Source organism: Magallana gigas, chromosome 1, assembly GCF_963853765.1.
Source record: "Magallana gigas chromosome 1, xbMagGiga1.1, whole genome shotgun sequence".
In the NCBI taxonomy this organism is placed as follows: domain Eukaryota; kingdom Metazoa; phylum Mollusca; class Bivalvia; order Ostreida; family Ostreidae; genus Magallana; species Magallana gigas.
The window spans coordinates 17,350,649-17,375,840 of NC_088853.1; the positions used below are offsets into that span (position 1 = coordinate 17,350,649).

Consider the following 25,192-nt stretch of genomic DNA (forward strand, 5'->3'; position numbering starts at 1 on the left):
AAGAATATTTAGGGGGGGGGGATGGATTTTATTTATACCGGATCTACATGTATTATTGTACATTGTCCAGATAGTTTGCATTGTGACTCCATTAAGCTGATTTTATCATACCTATTGTTCCTCATGTGAGCGACGTGGCCCATTTGCCTCTTGTTTTAGTTTTTCATTGTTTTTCAATATTAAAAATTAAACATATGTAACCTACGGTATATTTCATGATGAGTACAAAACTAAAATCCGTTTTTAAACGGACGATGCATAACAGATATCGGGGTTTAAAAATTGATTTTTCGGAAATTTTGATTCTGCATTTTTGTTTCAAAAATAGCGTAAAGTTCAAACACGTACCAAAAATAATTCGATTTTATTTAAGTACTTTGACACCTTCGGAATTATTTGTTTGTTAAGTCGTTCTTAGAATCGTAAAGGTTTTTGTTAATTCGTACATAGTATCATTCGTATTTTTTTTTATGTTTTACTTTAAGTTGCTCTTGTTATTGATTTAAACACTCTGCTTCTTGCAGGAACATCAAGCTTTACTCTTGACATTAACGGAAGACCCACTCGTTGCTTTGCAACGAGCTTTGCTCTAGTTATTATACTTTTTCTTTTTTTTCTGACTCCTTTTTTGCTTCATAACTCAAAAAGTTTTCAACCGATTTCAATGAAACTTCCAGAGATTTTAGCAAGTTATCGTCCCTCAAAGATATTAAAGTTTTAAAGACAACATCACTTCCGTTTTGGCGTGACGTCATTTTTAAAATTTAAAAAAAGTCATTTTGTCCGGGACTTTTCTCAAAAACGCTTTAAGATATAGGCTTGAAATTTTCAATTGTTATGATTTGGTCAATTTACCTCTGTAATGAAGCTATATAATAAAAATCTGTCACTTGCGGTCGAAACTGGAAGCGAATCAAATTTTTTGAAAAAATGAATTTTTTGATCAAACAAAAAGCGTAAACGTATTTTGTAGAGCTTTTTAAGCTGAGTCTAATGCTGAAAACCGTTTAAAATTCGGAGGATGCATAACAGAGATATCGGGGTTTAAAAACTGATTTTCTCGGAAATTTTGATGCCGCGTTCTTGGTTTCAAAAATAGTGCAAAATTCACACTGAAAGTAACTTCTACTGTAACAATTCGTACTGATCATAAAACTTTATAAAAAACATAAAATTATATGCATATTGTATAGTTTGTAAAGATAAATACAAAACTTCAATTCGTTTTAAAATCGGATACTGCATTGCGGAGTTATCGGGGTTTAAATATTGATTTTTCCGGAAATGTTGATTCCTCGTTATTGGTTTAAAAAATAGTGCAAAATTCACACTAAAAGTAACTCCTGCTGAAAAGATTTCGTACAGGTCATAAAACCGAACTCCTTTTTTATATAGTTAATCAGAGTGTTTATTGAAACAATTTCGTTAATTCGGTCGATAATTACGTTGTTAGTTTTTATTAGTCTGATTAGTTTTAATCGAAATAATTATCGTACGATTCACCATGTCAACTCGCCATGTTTTGACTGCGAACAACAGCTGATAGCGGTGTGTCAGAAGAATGGCCTGCAAGACGGCGATAGTGGAAATTTCAGCTCAACTAACGTATGACAGATTATAAAGGTATGTTTCAATACAGGATATGTCGTATTGACTTTTTCTTTTCAAAGTGTTTGTGCACTTTTCAATCTAATCCGACATTCCTCTGACTCTAACCTTCGCTTTTGACGTGCGTAACAATATAAAAGCGGGCATTTGAGTCAGAGAAATCTCGGGATATTATCTGTCCAATGTATTTTCACGTTTATGTTTTGCACACTATTCGTTTGAATTTCTATTTATTATTATGTATATGTATGTCTTATTTTGTATTGAACAACACACCACGCACTGTAAAACAGTGCAATTAAAAGGGGTGGGGGTCCAAAGGCACACAAGAGTAGAATGTTGTAATTAGAGTGCATGTTTGCATGATGATAACTTTACCCTAAATATTTGAAAATAGCAGATCTTTACCATATCACCTCCACTTAATTAATGAATTAAAGAACTCAGACAGGCTTGTGCTTAATTAAATAAATATATTTGACATGGTAAATATTCAGTCTAATTAAAATTAGAACTTTTGTCTGGCTCGTCGTTATATATGATTATCGCCTGTGAAAGAGCATGTAAATCAGAGTGCAAGATGAAAAGAACTTTAAGTTCAGATTTTAGGTTAATGTTCCCTGATATCTATAAAACATTCTTCTCAAGATTTGATTATTTCACAGAACATTGTAAATTCTTTGAGATTAGTTTATCTTTTATATATATTGAATTTTATTGATTCATTTTAGGTAAACTTTACATGCAGAACACATCTACATGGTAAACAGTTTTTACAGTAAGACAAATGTATGTAATAATTTTTACTACATGTGCCTCAGATCTCTCTCTCTCTCTCTCTCTCTCTCTCTCTCTCTCTCTCTCTCTCTCATGCTTTTAATCTTGGCAAAGCATCACAGAGCAACATCATTTTGTGCATATCTCTATCTAGGAAAAGAAATCAACAATGCTTTAAATTTCAAAATGAGCATGTATTATCGTGCAATCCCTCATTTTTTCATTGTGCAACTAAAATTTAGTAAAAATAAAAACGCTAAATTTATTTGCAAAAAAACCCCCAGTAGAATTCATTTAAAAAAAATGGTATAGCAGAAAATTATACTTTGAGGCTGTTTGGATGAAATACTGTAAGTCGTTTTAATTCCACCGTGTTAAATTTTCATGATTTTTACTAAAGTATCAATTGCGATGGTTTTAATTTCACGCTGCTTAAAAATTCAATTGATCAGAATAGAAGCATTTAAATGTCATAATATTTGGTTAAAGTGTTCAAACTTATGCTTCTTAGGAAAATCAAAAAATAGGGGGATGGTATACATGTAAGGGTATTTCTAAGTGATGTGATGCTTTTGTCATGATAATATCATGTATATGTATGTAGTTTTGAATAAGGTTTCTTATTTAGGGAGGTTGAACAACAGTTGACCTCTAAAAGATTAGGTAAAGATGCTTTATTTATGGAGAGCCCTATAAATCTGTGTTAAATAGAAGAAAGTGGAAATGCTGGGTTCACTTAAATTGCCATATTTTTCTTAATCCTTAATGGATTTGGCAAAATGAGGTATACTTTTTCTCAGAATAGCATAATTAGCTTTGTAAGTTTAAGACAAGATGACTTTTCAGAGAATGTTAGTGTAAGTTTCAAGACTACATGGTATTTTCAGATTTCTCATTTAACTGTAATTTTGAGTGGATTTTTACCAAAAGTAGTCTATTTTGGGAAAATGGATGATTTTGTTGGTTATACATTGTACATGTATATGTCATTACATGATTTATTAGCTATAATATACAAGGGAAGTAAATGCCTTTTAAATGTGTAGAATGACCACCACTAGAGTAAATTGGCTTAGAAAGTAGGTATTTCCTATCCTTATGACAATTAAAAGGCTTAAGTTAATTAATGAGATAAGAATTAATACTGCACAGTAAAAGAGTTTTGATCAATTGAATTATTTAAATTATAAATTTGCAGCAATTTTGCTGTCTGATTTCATGAAATAACATTAAGCAACCTGACTTATATAATTTAATTTTTTTAAAACAGCATATTTTTCTTTCAAATAAAATTCACATGTAGACAAATGCAGTTATCAAAGTATACAATATGTCAAAAAACTCAAGTTTTTCCTCCTTCCTATCCAAAAGTGATATTTTAGATATATTTACAAAATTCAAAAAGCCATGGCCCCCCTCTTTCCAATTGTCTCCATTACCATTACATGTTGGATATGTAAATGTACATTTGACCTTGAAATAACATCTGCTATGATAATTACTCTCGAAATGATCAAGAAGCAACAAATGTTTACCCTTTTATTGTATATATGCATCAAAAATGTAGGAAAACATGTAAAATTTGAACATTTATCATGGAATTCTCATCCGTTCCCAGGTACCCGGTTGTGTTTGAATTTCATTTTAATTAAGAGCAGACATCACACTGGTAGGTCTTACTATTTTAGCAAGGTTAAAAGGAGACTAGAAACAAGAATAAATAAAATATTCACTAAATATGATTATAAGCTTACTGTTTCATGAAAACAAGAAATCACATGTATGGCGGCATGTCTTTTTGTGAAAAAAAATGTTACATTACATCCATTTACCAAGAAAATATCAATTTTCAATATCAGTGATGGTTGTTTTTAAATATGTGTGAGAAATGACTTAAGGGAATTGCCACAAATTTCATAATATTAAGGTTAAAGTGTTCAAACTAATGCTTCTTAGGAAAATCAAAAAATAGGGGCAGGGTATACATGTAAGGGTATTTCTAAGTGATGTGATGCTTTTGTCATGATAATATCATGTATATGTATGTAGTTTTGAATAAGGTTTCTTATTTAGGGAGGTTAAAAATAGTTGACCTCTATAAGATGATGTAAAGATGCTTTATTTATGGAGAGCCCTATGAATCTGTGTTAAATAGAGGAAAGTGGAAATGCTGGGTTCACTTAAATTGCCATATTTTTCTTAATCCTTATTGGAATTGGCAAAATGAGGTATACTTTTTCTCAGAATAGCATAAGCTTTGTAAGTTTAAGACAAGATGACTTTTCAGAGAATGTTAGTGTAAGTTAAAGGTAGCAAGGGACAGTTTCGGATAAAGTACCCGTCAATATTTTTGTAAAATTGAGAGTTGCTGTACTTAAAGGCTTATGAGTGTAGCTAAAATTCATGAAATGGTTTTTAATGATTATCATTACTTAGAGGGATGTCTCTTGTTGAAATTGATATTCAATATGTAGGCCCCATATGTTAGGTACATGAGATTCAGAAATAAAATGTGAAACCTGCGGCTAATATGACTGTTGTGTTGACTTTAGACAGTGAACATGCAAGTTACAGACGGGAGGGTAAATAACACGAAAAGTAGGTGGATGGGGCATTATAAACTATACACCGGTAAGTTTCTGACATGTGATGGTGCAACATGCACATGGTACGGAAGGTCAACCCTTTGCAGGGAATTGGCTGGGGGAGGTCTAAAAAGCTGAAAAATCATGAAAAATTAGCAAAATATGGAAGGGTCAAAATCTCATAAAAACCAGTATGTAGAAAATTTTACAGGTTTTGACTAGTAATTTTCTTCAGAAATTGGTGTTTGGCCTTATAAAAAGTGAATTAAAGGTATTTGTGCTGAATGGGAACTGAGGAAATTCTAGTTACAGGGTTCCGAAGACACACGTCCCCAGGCTACAATGAAACGTATCACAAAAACTGTCCTGTGCCATCTAATGTCACGTATCGGGATATGTCATACTAATTACATTTCATGGTCAGTGTATTTTTTTTCAGAAATACTATGCATATGTTAATGTAAACACAGCTATTATTAGTACCGGTACATGTATTAACACAGCTTATTGATTTTTTTAATTTCAGCTATTGGTGGCCACATGGTTTTTACCTGTTGATTCTTTTCAGCTCTTGAGGTTAACCTGTCATCTCTGTCATTTACCAGTAAAAATTAAATCGGATAATTCATGAACAGTTACTGTAATGGAACTTTAAGAAAGCATCATGCCTTGTTGTGGTTTGTGTTTGATAAGAAATTATAACAAACAAAATTATGGCTGTTTAAAGTAATTTACAATTGTTAGCTGTGAAAATTTGTTTTTCAATAAAAGTATGCAATTATGTTTCTTTTATTTTGTTTTTAGCTCACCTGAGCCAAAGGCTCAAGTGAGCTTTTCTGATCACAATTTGTCGTTGTTGTAAACTTTTCATATTTTCATCTTCTTTTCAAGAACCACTGGGCAGATTTCAACCAAATTTGGCACTAAGCACCACCACTAGGTGAAGGGGATTCAAGTTTGTTCAAATGAAGGGCCACGCCCTCTTTAAAGGGGAGATAATTGAGAATTATTGAAAATTTGATGGTATTTTTCAAAAATCTTCTTCTCAAAAACTATTCGGCCTGAAAAGCTTTAACTTGTGTGGAGGCATCCTCAGGTAGTGTAGATTCAAGTTTGTTCAAATCATGTTCCCGGGGGTAGGGAGGGGCCATAAGAGGGGGATCAAGTTTTACATAGGAATATATAGAGAAAATCTTTAAAAATCTTCTTCTCAAAAACTATTAGGCCAGAAAAGCACAAATTAAAGTGGAAGCATCCTCAGGTAGTGTAGATTCAAGTTTGTTAAAATCATAGTCCTAGGTGGTATTTGGGTCACAATGGGGGAATTGATTTTTACATAGGAATATATAGAGAAAATCTTTAAAAATCTTTTTCTCAGAAACTAATAAGCCAGGAAAGCTGAAACTTATGTGGAAGCATCCTCAGGTACTGTAGATACAAAGTTGTGAAAATCATGACCCCGGGGATAGGTTTGGGCCACAATGGGTGGGGGGGGGGGGGGGGGGGGTGGTCAAAGTTTAACAATCTTTAACAATTTAAAAATCTTCTTCTCAGAAACTAATCAGCCAGATGATTATTTATAATTGTTAAGACTTTGGCCCCAGGACAGTTCTTTGGCCTCACAAGAAGGTTCAGAGTTTGATGTAGGTTTATATCCCATGTATAAACTATTGTTAAGGATCTTTTTTTGAGAACTGCAATACTCAACATGCGATATAACTATAAAATCAATATAAAATCATCCTTTTAGAAAAGGAACTAATGATTATAAACAAGAATATTTAGGGGGGGAAATGGGTTTTATTTATACAGGATCTACATGTATTAATGTACATTGTCCAGGTAGTTTGCATTGTGACTCCATTAAGCTGATTTTATCATACCTATTGTTCCTCAGGTGAGCGATGTGGCCAATTTGCCTCTTGTTTTAGTTTTTCATTGTTTTTCAATATTAAAAATTAAACATATGTAACCTACGGTAATTTTCATGATGAGTACAAAACTTAAATCCGTTTTTAAATCGGACGATGCATAACAGATATCGGGGTTTAAAAATTGATTTTTCAGAAATTTTGATTCTGCGTTGTTGGTTTCAAAAATAGCGTGAAGTTCAAACTCGTACCAAAAATTATTCGAAGTTTGTTAAGAACTTTGACACCTTCGGAATTATTTTTTTGTTAAGTCGTTCTTAGAATCGTTAAGGATTTTGTTAATTCGTACATAGTATCATTCGTATTTATTTTTATCTTTTACTTTAAGTTCCTCGTTATTGATTTAAACACTCTGCTTCTTGCAGGAACATCAAGCTTTACTCTTGACATTAACGGAAGACCCACTCGTTGCTTTGCAACGAGCTTTGCTCTAGTTTTTTTTGTTTTTTTTGTTTCCTAGACGCGAACTTTGAGGCTTCATATCTTGCTCATTTCTGAACGGTTTTTGCTCAAATTTGCAGGGCTAATGTACTTTACAAAACACTATCTTAAGCAATTCATAAAATTTAGAATTCCCTATTCGTTAAAGAGTTATTCCCCTTTTAAAATTTGTTAGGGCCTTTTGTTTCCAGACAAAGGCTCCGAGACTATGATAGCAGGGAATGGGAATCCAACGAATTTGAATAGCAGAGACATTGTAGTGGTGCACATCGGTTTTTGTTTTTCGATTACTTTCCTTATTTAGAAAAAGGTAGGGGGTCAAAAAAACAGGATTCAAAAAATTGCAAAAATTTAGACATATTTTCCTTTATATCTTTTAAACGAAAAATAATTTGTTAAAACATGTAGAATAAAAGTTGTGCAGAATACCAAGGGCTTTTATTTGACACCAATAAAAAAGGGCTGGACCCTTAAATTAAGGGCCAATAGCCCCTAAAAGTGTTTGCTTTATAACTCAAAAACGGTTAGGATTTTGATATGGTTGTCGCTAGAGAAGTTGTTTGTTGGGATCTCATAAAGGTCGTAACAATATTATTTTGTAAATGATTTGTGTAGTATGAGTGTAAAAAGCTTTACATGTTGACATGTACCTGTTTTCATTTGACAAGTTAACGAAAGTCTTTGTGCGTACAACTGGCATAAAGTTGCCGCAGAAAGTATGCTGGTTTATACAGGAGGCAATAATTTATTAGAATATTTTGTTGTTGTTGGAGTACATGCCTTTTTTTTAGGAGTTTAAGTCATTGTTGCTAAGTTCTTATAGTGCACAATCATTAAAAACGGCAATTGGAAAACAAAACATTCTTTTTCTTTTCTAGTAAACCACAAAATATGGAATTAAAAAACTCTATGCATTACATTTTATTTATGAACTCCATGCATTTAAAATCTACCTTGAATCAGAGCTGTGTGTATGTGTACCATTACGTAAGTTCTCCCTCGCCCGCGGCCGAGAATATCGGTCACCATGCTCGCGGCTGGACTACCTAGCGGTCAGCAGTTATCTAATACACGAGAGCTGTGTCTCTCATATACATGTATGAGTTTATTTAGCCGCGAACTCAAGAATTGGTTTCGTCTTGATTACACATAATTTTTTATGGATTAAACGATTGGGTGTCAATTAAGAAATCGTTCAGTTAATTAATAAAGGCAATGTCATTCTCAATCTAAAGCAATAATAGACACAGATCAATTGTGGGTTTTAAGTTTAAAATAAATAACTTCTATTTGATAGAGTATGTTCATTATACTGCAAACTTTTCAAATCTTCCTGGGTTCTGAGCTGTGCCTGTCTGTGCGTTGTACATGTACCTTTACGTAATATATCCTTCGCCCACCGCCGATGAGATCAGCCACGGCTGCACTACCTAGCGGTAATTACGCGGTTATTTAATAGACAAGATTCTCACACCGCGACGCACACTTACATGCATATGAACGTGTTTGAGTTAATATAGCCGTAAAAACGGGAACTCCATCTTGTATTTATTCAATTGAACATTTGAGTGTAAATGAATATTAATGAGCGATATTACTCCAAATCGTACACATCGTAAGACATAAATTAATGGTTAGTTAAATTTTTTAATGTAAAATATTTTAAACAGTGTACAAATAATGTTTTAAATCACCCCCCCCCCCCCCCACACACACACACAAATAGTAAAGCTTTAAATGGTGATCGTCCCTCGCACATGGCTGAGGAGAACCGGCGCGAGTGGACAAGTAATCCGCGGTCGGTTCGTGTTCTTCTACATGTACCTTATCACGCGTTCATGTTTCATATTTTGCACGGACACAACTACATTTTATTATGTTTTCAACTAGTATATTCGTTTAGGATGAAAAGAAAGATGAAAAGATAAATTCATTAAACTTGTACAGTTGATTAAGCATTGATTTATAGATAGCGTACAAGGTAGTTTAAAAATCAAATTATAATCAAAGTTCCATGTAACATGTTTGCGGTAGGTGCTAGCACGATAAAAAAAAATGTCCTGAATTAAGGCATTCGATGATTTTTTTTTTAAAAATTTTCACATGAATTTTAAACAACTTTAGATTAGATTCTATCGGTCACATATTAATCACTTCTGTAGTTTTTCTACATGGTCGTTCGTTTCTTTGTAGAAGCGAACTCATTGCTGCCCCCCCCCCCCCCCCCCTCCCGTCCCGCTGACAGGAGTTCGCGCTGGATTTTTTTAATTGTCAAGATCTATCGAAAATCATTTTTGGTGGCTTCTTTTCATGTGTAACATTTTGTTTCACTTTCCTACCCGTTTGTTTATTCGGTCAGTCTGTGTAAATTCAATCGCCACGTGCGACCGAGAATCTTGTGTCGCTTCAGCGCACACAGCTCTGAACATATATAGCCCCAGGTCATCAATTGTTATATAATTGAGTAACAGTTGACATTGTGCTTTTACATAAAATAATAAATAATAAAATCATCCAGAAAAAAAGTTACCGTAACTCAATAGTCAATACCAAAAATAAAATCCGTATGATTGCAAACTGAAATCGGTTTTTCAGTATTCGGCGGGATTTGATTTTTCTGCTAACATTAGTATTTTTATTGGTTTCAGAGATTACGATGTAAAAACACAAACAGTAAATACACCTGATATTATTTACATTGATAATGTTGAAAAATATTTAAAATTAAATTAGTCACATTCGTAAGATAAAAATGTTCTACGAACAACCGATTATTTTTTTTCCTATGTCGTATCATTCGTAAATAAGTATGTTTTGACATATATATACATGTACCTCAGAAAAAAATCAAATGATTACACAAAAAACAAAGTTGTAATTAGTATTTCGGAATTTTTTTCTGAAAGTAATTTCACATTGTATTGAAAAGAACAAGAAATAAAAATGATTTAATTTTTTGACTCAATATTCGTATATATTACCGGCGCTTCGTACATGTGTAACGGCGTACAGTGTATAGATTATTATAATCTGTTCGAATTAAATACCATGCGTAAAGATTCCCATAATAATTACTAGTAATTGCATGACTGTGTACATTGTAGGCAAATCCCTGTGTGTTAATTACTTCTAAGACTCTTTGTTTTCCGTTAACAGTGGTTTAAATAATTTTCAGATAATTAATAAATTTTTTGTAATTTAAATTGTATGCTTCATCAAATACTGATTCCGATTACCTAGAAGTCATTAATTTTCCATTGGCTATTGACAAAAAAAAAAAGAGACGCTTGACAATCCAATGAAAACAAATACACATAGTTTGATTGACAGGTTCAGCCAGGTGCAGAAGACACCCGATGTCCGAGGTTATGTGTCCTGCTTGTACACAGTCAAATGGTCTCAGTAAGAGTTATCGATGTAAATAAATAAAAAAAATATATATGCTTATAAAAACATGATCGTTTAAGTTACAGCGAAGTACATTGAAGCGTTTTTAGGGGTTTACTCCAGAAAAGTTTATACCTAATGTTTTGACTGACCTTTGTCCAATCAGATCGTAGCTGGGCGGAGTTAAGACATTGCCGCTCGTGACTTGAATGAGAGAAAGAAAAGAGAGAGAGAGAGAGATTATAAGTGGTGCCGATAAAGGAATAATCATTAGTTATAAACTTGCAAACAAATTAATTAAAGTCTGTATATAAAAATTACATGTATATCCTATATTGTATAACTTTAAAGCGTTTTAAAAACGATTGTGAAAATTTCTTCGGCCGCACGCCGTCGACAACATGCACATGGATAAGAATGACGTAGCTTATATCCAACTAGATTTCCGAGCATGGAGTCCGAGAATACGGACATTAAATATTTTGAAATGCGAACGAATGATCACTTATGAACATGATGAATTTAGATGTAGTGTAAAGGAAAGGCAACGAAGGCGGATGCTTAGTGGAAAAGTAAAACGTCTAAGGTAAAGAATGTTTCACACTGAGTAACCATGAAGAAAGTTTTTATACAAAGTAAATTTACAACCTATGTTTAATTCCAGAAAGATTCGTCAAACTTTGATTTGATTATTAACGGTAACACTTGTAATAAAAACAGTTTCTTAAATATTCGTACAGTCTTCGATGTTTGACATTACCTTATCCTATTACTGATCTATATCTAGATATCGTTGTTCCCTGGTTAAAGAATTTCAAAACACTTCAAAGTTTCATAAATTTATAAGATATACTATACTATGTCCCGAGTTTTTTCTTCCACCACTTTTTGCTTGATATATTCAATATATGATTCAATAATAGTAAATACCTTATTGCTCAAACTACGTTCATCCACTTACATGTATATGAAAAATGTCCAGATTATGTGTTGAAACGCCCCCTCTACCGCTTCAGGTTTCAATACACATCCCAATATTGAAAGTCTAAGGGGATTTTGCATTGCATCAGCCATTGATAAGCCCGGATGATAACGTTAAAAAATTGCGCGAGGTATCCCGATTACTTCCGAATGAAGAAAAGATGTAAACATTTCCCATTATAAATATCCGTAAGAAAATTGTTTTCGTTCCTGTGAAATTTTATGAGTGAAAATTGTTCAATAAAGATATCTTGATATGTTCCCTTTCATCAATTTCAGTTGTGTTTCTTTCACAGGTATGTGTATTTTTATTACAAATCATCAAAAATTGATGGAAACAATAACTTGGGACATACTATAGACCGTGATTTGTCACTTTATACGATAACTATTGTTGATAGATAGTTCACTCATCTGCGTCATCTATAATTTACTCCATTAACCAGTTAACTCTCTCTCTCTCTCTCTCTCTCTCTCTCTCTCTCTCTCTCTCTCTCTCTCTCTCAAATTAAGTCACGACCAGTATTGTCTCAACTCCGCCTTCTACAATCTGAATGGACAAAAGTCAGTCAAAACACTACGTAACAACATTTCTGGAGGAAATGCCTATTAAAAGCTTCATCATTTCTTGTAGAATTTTTTTCATTAAAATATCTACATGTACAAAAGAGTTTTGCCAATCACAAACAGTTTAAAGTAATGTAAAACACGGGCGCCATTTTGAAACAATTAAATTGTCAGAGAGTTCCAAATGAAATCTGATGAATGTTTCACGCGGTTCTAGCACGCTTTGCCCGAAACGATTTACACGCTTTGCCCGAAACAGTAAACGGTTTACACGAAACGCTTCACAATCACACGAAACGCTAAACGGTCTACACGAAACGTTTCTCGCACGTAAGTCGCACGTTTTTGGTGTAGTAGTACGTTTCAGGGTCTGTAAATTTTGTCATCACGCAACAATTCTAAACTTGCACATAGTTTTAAAAAATTTAGAAATATTTTTAAATAAAGAAGTTATCTTACAGAAAAGGTTACGTGTTTTGTAGGCGGGTTCGGTTTTTAAATCAAAGTACTGATGTACTGACGGGAGTTGATTTTATCGAATATTATTTATTTTAAAATCAACGATATGCTAGTTTGCTTGGCAAGTAGTTTGTAATCTGCATTTAAATTATGCACATTTTTATAATATGATTTCTCTGACTTTTCCGACAAGAATTTCGAGAAAACCTCTAATGAATCATGTTGTGTTATATTTTGAAATAGAATTGATTTCATCAAACTGTGTTTTGGTATTCCAAATATTTCAAAAATTGTATGGATCCAACCAATAATGAACTCTAGTCTCGTTCAACCAGATCTTCGGCTGTCTCCGTTAATCTCCGACAAGTAAGAGATACCAGGTCACGTGATAGCTTGATGATGCGACCTCTAAATATAGACTGACTCTCTACTTGCCGGAGATGTAAGGAGACAGCCGATGGTTGAACGAAACTATATATTGAACTCTGGCGTAGGAATACACACGACTACAAAAAACTTCTAATTGTTCGTACCATTAAAAATCTGACTATTTCCAAGGTATTTATAAATAAGTTTCCTTTAAAAAATGCTTCAGCGTATATAACATCGAATTTATCGATTATTTTCAAGAACGAAGTCTTGTCAGCGGCGATGATTTGTGCTTAGGTGCAAACACAGTTTCAGTTTCGGTTTGCTAGAGTAACTGCACAGGAGAGATGATTAAAATCAACTCCCCAAAAACACAATTCCTGACATGAATCATGAGTACATGTAACAATGCTTGCTACCCTCTGAAAATTTAACTCCCCATTAAACATCTCATTTTTAAAAAAATGTTTGAAACGATTACATAAACTGTGTTCGACAGATAGTTTTCCTTAAACATTTTCTTTCTTTCTTTTTCAAAACACGTTTTATATACAGGCTTTCAATCACAACACATTTTTATAACAAAAGCAGAACTGAAAGTTTAGTCATTATAATTTATTGACACCATATCACATACATTTTCAACTCGCAGCAACAACGGAAGACCTACTCGTGGTTTTGCCACGAGCTCTGCTCTAGTTAAATTGTTTATATCGTTCGTTTTGGTTGTATATCGTCGTAGCTCAGTAATTAAAGTATTGGGCTTCTGAACCGCAAATCATGAGTTCGAATCCGCCTGGGCTTTTGTTCACGTAAAGGGGCATGGTCACAATTTTGGTCAAGTTTTATTTTTCTGTTTTTATTATTTACAATGCTTTAGGAATGTATTTTTAATGATCAAATGAAATTTGGGTGCCAGTCGATGAGTTTTAAGCAAGATACAGGGCTCACAATTCTTCGTCATGTAAACAAGGTTCGTGCCCTTTTTTAGTTACATAGGTTCACTATACCAGTAAAAATCTTTTTCAAGCTGATTTGTCTATCTTCTTACTCATTTTAAGCATAAATAAACAGTTCCTAACGATTAACGCATGCATTTGAAGTGTAAAACTGGAATTTTCACTTCAACATTCAAAATGTAAACAAACGCATTGTTTACATAGCTAAGAGTTTCAAGCTCAGTAACTCGCTTATAACTCAACAAATGACGCTCAAATTTTGGTTGCCTGTTAAAAATGCCTTACTGAAGTATTGTAAACGTTAAAATCGAAAAAAAATATTTTTTTTACCAAAAATGTGACTGTCCCTTAAACTGAATTAAATTTTTTAAAATGTACTCTTTCATCCGAAATTGCACACTTTTTTGCCTATTAGACTTAAATACTTCTTATCAATTATGATACCTATCAAAATCAAGTAATTTTCTGCTAATTTGAGAAAATATTTTACGGTGTAGTGGGCCACTGTTAATCCTTATCTGCGCCATGAAGGCGCATAGGACCGTTGCTTATCTCCGGTTTCCGTGGTGCTAAGCAGATGCTAGTCTTTGACTACCTCTGTATGGGACACAAGTCCATCGCAGGTTAACCCCCAGCAGAAGCCGGTACCTAATTTCAGCTGGGTGGACTGAGAAAATGCAGATAAAGTGCATTGTCTAAGTGCACAACACACAACATCAAGTAACCACGGCGGGGTGTGAACCATAGACCTTTAGGTAACTGGCCTAACGCCCATAACCACCGAGCCATGTCCACACCGTGTCATACCAAACCCATAATATTAGTTCATCCCCGGCAAATGATTGGTCAGTTCGCTTATTTTTTATATTGTTTATTTCTCAAAATATGATATTTGAATTCATCAAGATCAAGTGTTCCCAGCTTGGTTTTAATATATAAAGTGCAGCAATCGAGAGTTTGACATAAAAGACAGAATTCAAATGTATCATGCACAATCAAGCTATTTTAGGGGAACTGCTTTTACATCAGCTCAACTTATGTAACTCCTTTTTAGCTCACCTGAGCTGAAAGCTCAAGTGAGCTATTCTGATCACTTTTTGTCCGTCGTCCGTCCGTCCGTCCGTCTGTCCGTCCGTCCGTCTGTCCGTCTGTCTGTCCGTCTGTAAACTTTTTACATTTTGAACTTCTTCTCTAAAACCGCTTATCCAATTTCAACCAAATTTGGCACAAAGCATCCTTATGGGAGGGCGAATATAAATTGCAGAAATAAAAGTCCGATCTGTATTCAAAGCTGAGAAAACCTTGAAACTGTAGAAAAAGGGGGGTGCATTTTAAAAAATCTTCTTCTCAAGAACTACTGATTCCAATTCAACGTAGTTTAGCATAAATTATCCTTATGGGAAGGAAAATATAAATTGCAAAAATTAAGGTCTAATTCTGTTTCAAATCTGAGTTATTACGAAAATAATAATAAAGGAAAGGCGTGTTTCAATCAGTTTAATAGCTTCGGATTCGGCATCCGGTAAAATGGGTAGACAAGACTTGGCCTGGGCAAAACAAAAGATTGGCAGTTATTAATCTGCCAATCTCATTAAAATTTCAGGATATATGATGGACCAGTATATTTGTATTTGCTGTAAATATTGCTGCAAAATAATGCGTATTTGGAATTGACGATTGTCGATCTGCCCCGGCTTTTATTTTGCCACGGCCCGGGTTTGCGTACCCATTTTACCAAGTCTCGTATTCCATACATCTAAAACGAGGTTCTTTGTTTAAAGCAGCCATGACATTATACGAAAAAGGGTCGATCTGACTATGATGAATTTGCTTGTTGTGCAACAGTTCGCGAATGATGGGAAATTTTTGAAACATGCAAAATATATTGGTGCCGATTTTGTGTAGTAAATTGAGGCTAAATATTTCAACGCGTTGAAAGTTTTCACACATGACGTTGGTGTTAGCTTGTTCTGATTTTCGTTTCGTTTTCATTATTTATGCTTTGTAACCTGGGAACTATCGTCTGTATTTCGTGATTTTTACGTATCAAATCAAACAGAGACTTCGGTAAATCAAACAGTTAACTGTTTACCTGCGCAAATTAAGCAAAATCTGATGTATTAAAAAAGTACTGAAATACAATTCATTCTATCGGTAATTCGGCATTATATTTTGCGTAATGGTAGATTAATGCAATAGGTTTTGTTGAGATGCTCGGCTTTTTCTCGAGTTTATTCAGTTTAAATAGAGTTTGATATCGCTGTCGGAAATATGTAGGTATATACATGTACATGTATATATATGATTCATTTCGAAAAAATAAATTGTGTTCTTTATTTGTTATAGTGCATGTTTCTTGTGTTTTAATTGCATGCGCGGATCTAGAGGGGGGGTCGGGGGGGTCCCGACCCCCCCTGGAAAAATGAAAATTTATTAAATTTACATAGTAAAATTATCGCGAAAATATGCCTCGGACCCCCCCTGGCAAACACAATTATCCTTCGGACCCCCCCTGGAAAAATTTTCTGGATCCGCGCATGAATTGTGTACAATTTCTATTTACTAACCATATTTGAGTGTTAAGCTTCGAATTATAAGCAAGATACAGAGATTTGCTCACAATTCTATGTTTGTACACAGATCTTAAAAACTAAAGATTAAAAAAGTAAAAAAAATTGTCAATATTTATTAAGAAAATTTTCAAAGTCTCTTCTTCCAGAAACTTATTGTATTGTAAACTTAACCTTTTTAGCTCACCTGAGCCAGTCTTCTTCTCAAAAACTATTAGGCCAGGAAAGCTCAAATTTGAGTGGAAGCATCCTCAGAAAGTGTAGATTCAAGTTTGTTCAAATCATGGTCACCTGGGGTAGGGTGGGGCCACAAAAGGGGGATCATGTTTTACATAAGAATATATAGAGAACATCTTTTAAAATCTTCTTCTCAAAAACTATTAGGCCAGGAAAGCTCAAATTAAAATGGAAGCATCCTCAGGTAGTGTAGATTCAAGTTTGTCAAATCATAGTTCCCATGGGTAGGGTGGGGCCACAATTGGGGGATCAAGTTTTACATAGGAATATATTGAGAAAATCTTTAAAAATCTTCTTCTCAAAAACTATTAGGCCAGAAAAGCTCAAATTTGAGTGGAAGCATCCTCAGAAAGTATAGATTCAAGGTTGTTCAAATCATGGTCCCCGGGGATAGGGTGGGGCCACAATTGGGGGATCAAGTTTTATATAGGAATATATAGAGGAAATCTTTTAAAAATCTTCTTCTCAAAAATATTTGGCCAAGAAATCTCAAATTGGCATGTAACCATCCTTAGGAAGTGTAGATTCAAGTTTGTTCAAATCATGGTCCCTGGGGGTAGGGCGGGTCACAATGGGGGATGAATTTTTATAGATAGAGAAAATCTTTAAAAGTCTTCTCCTTAAAACTATTAGGCCTGGAAAGGCCATATTTGAGTGGAAGCATCCCCAGATCATATAGATTCAAGTTTGTTTAAATAATAGTCCAGGGGTAGGGTGAGGCCACAATGGGGGATGAATTTTTACTTAGGAATATATAGAGAAAATCTTTAAAATCTTCTTTTTAAAGAATTTTTGGCCAGAAAGGGTTTAAACATGTGTAGAGGCATCCTTGGGTAGTGTAAATTCAAGTTTGCAAAATCACAGTCATTAGTGGTAGGGCGGGACCGTAATGGCGGTTTGAATTTTTACATAGGAATATAAAGAGAAAATCTTTAAAACTATTCTGGGAAAGTGTTCAGTTCAAAACTCAGTACTTAGTGTGAAAGCAAAGGTTATGCAGATTTAAGTCTGATGAAACCATGATTCCCTAGAGAAAATGGGGCCATGAAATGGGGGGGGGGGGGGGGTATATAGGAATAGAGAAAAATCTTCTTACAGGTACAACAACAAAAGGGGCTTGGTATTTACCAAAAAATAAGAGGTTGATAAAAATTGGCAGATTTTCAATTTTTTTTAGCAAGATCTACTGTACTCAGTTGTCAATATATTTTGATACTGTAATGCTAATTTGATCAGAATTAAGGCAATTGTTGCTCAGGTGAGCGATGTGGCCCCTGGGCCTCTTGTTATTATATTGCCTTCAATCCATTAATTAGCCAAACATACTAGATATTTTATTGAGACAAACAACACATGAAATGTAATGGTTGTTAACGTAAGATGGACACGGTAGACTTCCACACCTGGCGCGAACTGGATACAGTGTTCTTCCATTATCATCATGGCTTCTTGTCCCTTCGAAGAATTCTGGATTTTCATCAAGGCATATATAATCAGAGGCGTACTCCCCTTCCCAAGCCCCTAACAACATTCCAGTGTATTCTTTGACCCATCCAATAGGACAGTTTCGTTTTGCGGGAATCATCAACGTTGTTGACCTTTGAACTTGACACACAGCGCATGGCGGATCGTCGTCTTCTGCTATATGGCGGTAGTTAAATTCGTATTCTGCGCCCCATATATTTGAAAAGTAACCACCGTGGGTAGATATGGGGAAGTCTGACCGTGCGGGGTCCGGGTCATGTGGTAAGCACAGTGTGTTTACACCACTTCCTTTCTCGCTGTAGATTTTACCAGCTATAAGTCCTGTAGGGAAAAACAAAATATCTGTGAGTCAATTGTTTGTTGACCCCCCCCCCTTCCCTGCTCTGATGAGAATATTCTTATTATCTGGTTGAACGAGACTAGAGTTCATTTTTGGTTGGATCCATACACTTTTTGAAATTTTTCTAATACCGATACATTGTTTGATGAAATCAATTCTATTGTTTATTATAACACAACATGATTCATAAGAGGTTTTCTCGAAATTCTTGTCGGAAAAGTTCGAGAATCCATATTATAAAAATGTGCGTAAATCAAATAGAGATTATAAATTACTTGCCAAGCAAAATAACATATCGTTGATTTTAAGATAAATAATAATCGATAAAATCAACTCCTGTCCGTACTTCAGTACTTTGATTTTAAATACGTCTCGTATTCAGGTATTTTAACTTCTGGCCAGGATCGTCAGTTTAGTGACTGAATAAAATAATTGTTTTTCTCCTGTATTTTTAGTTACTAATTCGTCATTTTCTGCAAAACATTTAATTTTATGATTAAATTTCAACTCACGTTAACCTTATGTATGCATATCAATCTTCCAAAAAGAATAATTTAGTAAAAACGACTAGATTGTCTAATTTAAATAATTACAAGGAAGCAATTCTTTTGCTTTCGTGTTTCTTTTTTTTTTACTTTTAAGTAAAAATGATTTTTAATGATCGATTTTTTTTTATTAAGAAACCTTGCCTGAGGTTATAAAATCAAAATCATTAAAATATTAAAAGCTCGGTCCTTAATATATAAGCATTGTGAACGAAGAGAATTTAAGACTTAAAAAAACTCCCTCTGCCATGATCGGACTACTTATAATATTTATGGTAAGTAAATTTAAAGATATCTAATAATATCTTATGATTTTATCTTATTATCATTTTGGAATTATCCTATCTGATATAAATTGTTTTAACAAAAAACTATACACCTTTGCCGTATGCTCTTTGTCATAATTGGGAAAATCGAGAAAATCCATTAACAAGTAGGGGAATAATTAATGTATAAAATAAGTATGAACAACGTCAGTTGGCATGCGACCCAGTGTAAGATTGTGTTTGCTGACAAGGTTGTTGTATCTTACATAGAACCTTAAAAAAGACTACTTCAACAAGACCATTGATATGACTATTCTATGAACGTGTTTGTCATTAGCTTGCCTCGTTTTAGAAACTACTCATATGTTCAAATATCTAATTATATGAACGGTTTTTTTTACAATTAAATTTTCATCAATGGTTTTCACACAAAGCATAACTGATTCAGTTAATAAATGTAGTTTTTTTTTTTAATTTCAAACGATTCTGAAAGGAATTCAATTAAACAGTTTATTTACACCTACCAAGTATTATTCCTTCTACATATTTCTTACGGAAATTTATAGTTAATTCATAGCCTTATAGAAACAGCCAGACTGATATCTACACGCCCCGTGTATCGATTGGTCGAAATCTACAGCAGCTGAAACTGATAAGAGAGTGACAGGACTTAAAATGACACGCCAAGTTTATCGATTGGTCGAGACCTACAAATGTACAACTACCTAAGGAAAATCACAGATTGCACGAAATGTCCATAATGATAACACACAGTCTCACAGGGGACGATTTGGCTGGGTTTTTTTAGCTAATGTACTTATGTACATTAACAATTAACAATAATTTAGTGAATTGTACTTACTTTTTACGCTCAATTTATTAATTAGATAATAGAAAGATGTTAATATTAACAATAAAATGCTTTCTTTAATGAATTATGCGGGTTATGAAGGTAGCGATCATTGCAGAAACAAAAATTACATAACCCGCTAACGGTATTTTTTCTATAATGTCGCTACCTTCATATCCCGAAGAAAGCATTCTATTGTTTAAAACAATTCATTTTTGCTATCGTAGGTGTCGACGACAGCATTTGCTGGTCAATATCACACAGGACTCCCTGGGGAAAAGCCCGGCAGGTGCTCGAGGTCTGACGTCTTCACGGATTGTTCTTGTCCTCCTGGTCCCCAGGGGTGCAATAGTGACTACGATTGTCCATATAGTAAGGATATAGTGTATTTTTCTGTTTATACGTAACATTTATGTAACAAAATGTACAAATAAGTGTTGAAAGTTTAAAAAAAAAAGAAGTGTATACAATTATAAAAAGTACATGAAATAGACTACCTTCTGTAAACAAAGCAAAATATATTCAAATCTACATTGTATAGCTTTAAAGTGAGTGATTATAGATTGTTGTCTCAAAGATGTTTTGAATCGAGTGAAAAAAAGCAGATTTTCATAAATACAAACGCTTTTAAATTATATATGTGAAGTGAAGTAAATAATTGTTTTTAGCTTGAGTCAACACAAATTTTCAACAAATGTAACATTGTTCATAAACACAAATAACATTTATCTGAAGGAAAAGGAATTGCGTGATGCAAATACAGATGTCAGATGAGATGTGTTAGAAACGTGCTTGACATTTTTTTTTCGGGCAACCTAGGTGAATCATGCTTATTTTTGATATGCACAGGTAGGTCAATTAGGCATTGTAGTTAAAATCATGATTCAAATGACCCTTGCATATTTGAAGTTAAAAATTATTGAAAATGTCAAACAATGATTTTTAAGCAGAATAATAGCGTTAACATGTCTTATTATTTTTAAGATTATAAATAAATATGCAAAACAGGGAATGCAGTGGGTTTTTTAAGTATATATTTGGATAATAGAAATAACTTCATTAAAAGACCTAACAAATCACGATTATCACTTATTAGTTTGTGTATGTGTTTTTCTTTCCCCAGAAGACAGAATAAAAAAACAGTTAATGAGTGAACATAGTTTTCGAATGCGATACTTGCATGATCGAATCGCGTTTTGTAAACTTAAACCATCCCTTAAATTTTTTAATTAAGCATGAAATTTAAACGCATGCCTTATAATGAATTAATAATACATACATGTAACTAATGATTAAATTTTTGCTGGTTAAAAAAATAAACGATATCTTAGAAAATGATCACTTGCATCAGTTTTTTGGGGGTATCAAAACATATTTTGCAATTTTTTTTTCGCAAAAATTTTTTTTTAAACTAAAACTTGAACTCGTGCATATATTTTCTATTGCACGTCGGTAGATCTATGTACATGTATGTAAACGTGTGAGTTTTACAAAAAAATTCCGGTTGCAGATTGCAAATGGGGTGCGTTCTTTTACAAAGTTATGCTATAAAAACAGATATATGATTCTCCATCTGTTTAAGCCAATCAAGTGTTATGATACCTCAAGTTATTTAGGAATGAACAAATTAATGGATATTTTTCATGATCTTCTACATTATATCAATATAAAATCTAATATACATACATGTTACACTATCACGATATATCAGATGCATGCATACTTGTTTTATTAATCATCTTTTATACATGTATTTGCAATAATTATTGAATTTAAACTTCCTTTATTGACACAAAAGCAAGCGTATTCAAAGTAGTATCTTAGAATATATTATTAATAATTATAATGAATCTTTTGATTAAGCTGCAATCTATCAAAACCAATTACTATGGAATTTATCAGTAATGATGTTAAAAGAATGATGTCGACTGAAGCGTAGTTGTATTTTAATCAGCATACATTTTTTTAACAGTGTAGCGCATGTCACAAGATTATGACACTCAATATGGTGTCACTAAGGTGTTGTTTTGTTTAAGATCTGAATAATAATGTGTAAATAAAAAAAAAAAAACTTTATCTTTTTTCGTCCATCTTTGTTTGCAGATCTGAAGTGCTGTTCGTACGGATGTGGGTGTCGACGTGAGTGCCGGGCACCAGATTTTTCAACTGGTCCCCAACCAGGTAAACTTTTAAAATGATCATGTCTTAAAAAAATATACATAAAGTATACATAAGCTTTTTTGCTGCTAAATTAAGTGTAAGTCGTTGACGGTTTTACAAAAGATATTGGTAACTACAATAACCAATAAGTATGATAAAATTACACCAGGGAAATATGAATTTCAGCTCAAGTTTCTTTTCCTTGTAAAAGAATGGAACCATATGCAACCATGTGCTTACGTAAATTAGTTTTAAGTAAAACAAAAAAAAAAATCCTTAAATGGACTTCCATATAGATATCGAGTGTAAAATATCAATCATATTTTCATTCACAACGTGATTTCTATGATACATTGAATCATAACAGCCTATCAAATAAGTCATTTGTTATTTTCACTCTCCAGGAATATCAAAATCCTTGTATTATGTGATATATCAGATATGTTTATGGTAACGGAAGATAAATTAAAGTTGTATTGAAAAGAATGCTTTTTTACTGTGACTTAGCAGCGGTGTTAGTGTTGACAATTTAAAATCAGTGCTTTAATTTGAAACATGTCAAAGACCAGCCTTAGTATGTTCATTGTCAAAAATGTTTTTGACAAACCCCATACAATGGTTACATGCATTGCAACTTTGAATGTAAGGCTTTCAATACAAAATAAAACGTGCGCTAATTTTAATTACAAATAATTTTTCTTTTCAGATATATGGTTGATGATTTTTTTGGTATAGGTTCTGATTAATATACAACATTGTTCTGAGTGTGATCATACTTATACATTTACATTTCATTTATAGGGTTATCTGGTTGCTTTTACAACGGGCGTTACTATTTCCAAGGACAGTCATTTCCCGCCGGCGATGGATGCAATAGGTGTTCTTGTCAAGGGAACAACAATGTGGCGTGTACATTGATTGCTTGTTGTAAGTTTTCGTGAAATGAGTATGCCACAAATATGTGATATGTATATATAAAATTGAAGGCTTGTTAGAAGTGTCTGTAAAATAAGAATGCCACACATATATAATGTTACTACTAAAAACTGCTCTCTTTCTATCTCTATATCTTTATCTCTTCCAATCTATATCTCTTTCTTTCTCTCCGTCTGTGCTTCTCTCTCTCTCTCTCTCTCTCTCTCTCTCTCTCTCTCCCTCTCTCTCTCTCTCTCTCATATTTAAAGTTGCAATATTTACAAGGATAATGATCTAGAGAATATGAGAATGAAAGCCAACAAGGATGCATGTCAAATTAGGATATTTTCCAATAATATTGTATATGTTAAACTGAACAAAAATCGGTCATTGTTTAATGGATACTATGGTTTAGATAAATCGCATCTTACACAAAAAACCCATAAATTTCATGATTTTTTAAAAGCAATATAACTTGATACACCATAAGTCAAGGAAGAAACAAGTCATAGTAAAAACAAAAACTTGAATATAACAAATCTATTAAAACGATGTACAATTTGGTTTTGCGGAGAAGAAAAAATTGAATTACAAGATGAATAGTCCCAATTAACAAAAGTAAGATGTAAATTTCGCACACAGAATTCCATTGAATATTATGCATGTGTATTGGAACTTCGCTTTCTAAGTTGAACATTTCCAAAATCTCACAATGTATATAAATGCGAACTCGATATTCCAGTTGTTTTAATGAGAATGCATTAATTTCAATTTTAATAATAGAATACAATACATAACTCTGACAGTGTTACGTTTTTTTGTTTTAGCTGTAGACGTCTGCAGTCAACCACAAGTCACTGGTCCTTGTTATGCATATTTCCCAAGATGGTGGTATAACAGAGCAACCAATGACTGTGAACTTTTTATATATGGCGGTTGCCAAGGCAACGAGAACAACTTTGAAACAAGACAAGCCTGTTTGCAGCGATGCAGTAGGAAGAAATGTTGGTTTCTTTTATATTGAATATAAATGTTCTAAACTTGGTTAATATAAATCTCTTTCAACTAGCTAGTGATAAGGTTCCAAGTAACTACCAATGTCTTTTTGGATTAATTTTGGAAATTATCTACTTATTTACTTTCATGAATTAAAGTTTTTGGTGGTTTCATATATGTTCTAATTAAGGTTTTTACTGTAACAGAAATCCCTCTATTAAAGTAATTATTCACGTTTTAGTCAAATGCACTATTTTAGTAGACAAAAGAGAGAAAAAAGTAACTCGAACAATATTGCGATCTAACAGACGTTTTGTTGGTTTTTTATATGATATATCTGTTCCTCATCTCACTGTCCCTTACTCGTGTCATTCGTTAGGCCATTGTTAAAGAACTTTCATATTTACATCTTGAAAATATATTTTTTTTTTCAGATTAAGCAAAGGTGGCGAGCAAAGGTGGCGTTTTACAACAACATAAATTTAAGAAAAAAATCACAATAAACAGCAACAAATTGTCTCTGTCTTCTCGTTTTTATTTTCTTTTACACCGAAAGGGGTATAATATAAATCTGCATCTCATACATTTGAATTTTCAAGGCATTTGAGGAGATAGTTAATAATCAAAGGAACTAGTTACAAATAGAGTGTGCAGTGCTGTGCAGGTCCTTTAAACCAAAGCAAAATTAGATTGTCCGTCGTGTGTGGAAAAGAGAATTTTTTTTTTCAATTATTGACAAGTTTATATAATAAATATACATGCCA

General features: G+C 33.3%; 1 protein-coding gene and 1 long non-coding RNA gene across 2 annotated transcripts; both read left to right on the forward strand.

Annotated features, from left to right (window-relative positions):
* The first annotated feature begins 456 nt into the window (after positions 1–456).
* Positions 457–5,752, forward strand: LOC117684309 (uncharacterized). Its single transcript, XR_010713983.1, has 2 exons — positions 457–1,623; positions 5,497–5,752. It is a non-coding gene; the product is annotated as an uncharacterized lncRNA (long non-coding RNA).
* Positions 5,753–19,402: 13,650 nt separating this feature from the next.
* Positions 19,403–24,953, forward strand: LOC117687686 (uncharacterized). The gene is made up of 6 exons (XM_066077493.1): positions 19,403–19,516; positions 20,585–20,729; positions 22,461–22,538; positions 23,319–23,444; positions 24,260–24,436; positions 24,863–24,953. The coding sequence occupies exons 1-6, from the start codon at positions 19,490–19,492 to the stop codon at positions 24,865–24,867; spliced, it is 558 nt and encodes a 185-aa protein (XP_065933565.1). The 5' UTR covers positions 19,403–19,489; the 3' UTR covers positions 24,868–24,953.
* The last annotated feature ends 239 nt before the right edge of the window (positions 24,954–25,192 follow it).

Bases quoted from the DNA above. Each gene is read 5' to 3' on its own strand.
- LOC117687686 (XM_066077493.1), top strand. From the start codon at position 19,490: ATGATCGGACTACTTATAATATTTATG. The intron at 19,517-20,584 runs GTAAGTAAATTT...TTGCTATCGTAG, and splicing joins GACTACTTATAATATTTATG to GTGTCGACGACAGCATTTGC. The intron at 20,730-22,460 runs GTAAGGATATAG...CTTTGTTTGCAG, and splicing joins TGACTACGATTGTCCATATA to ATCTGAAGTGCTGTTCGTAC.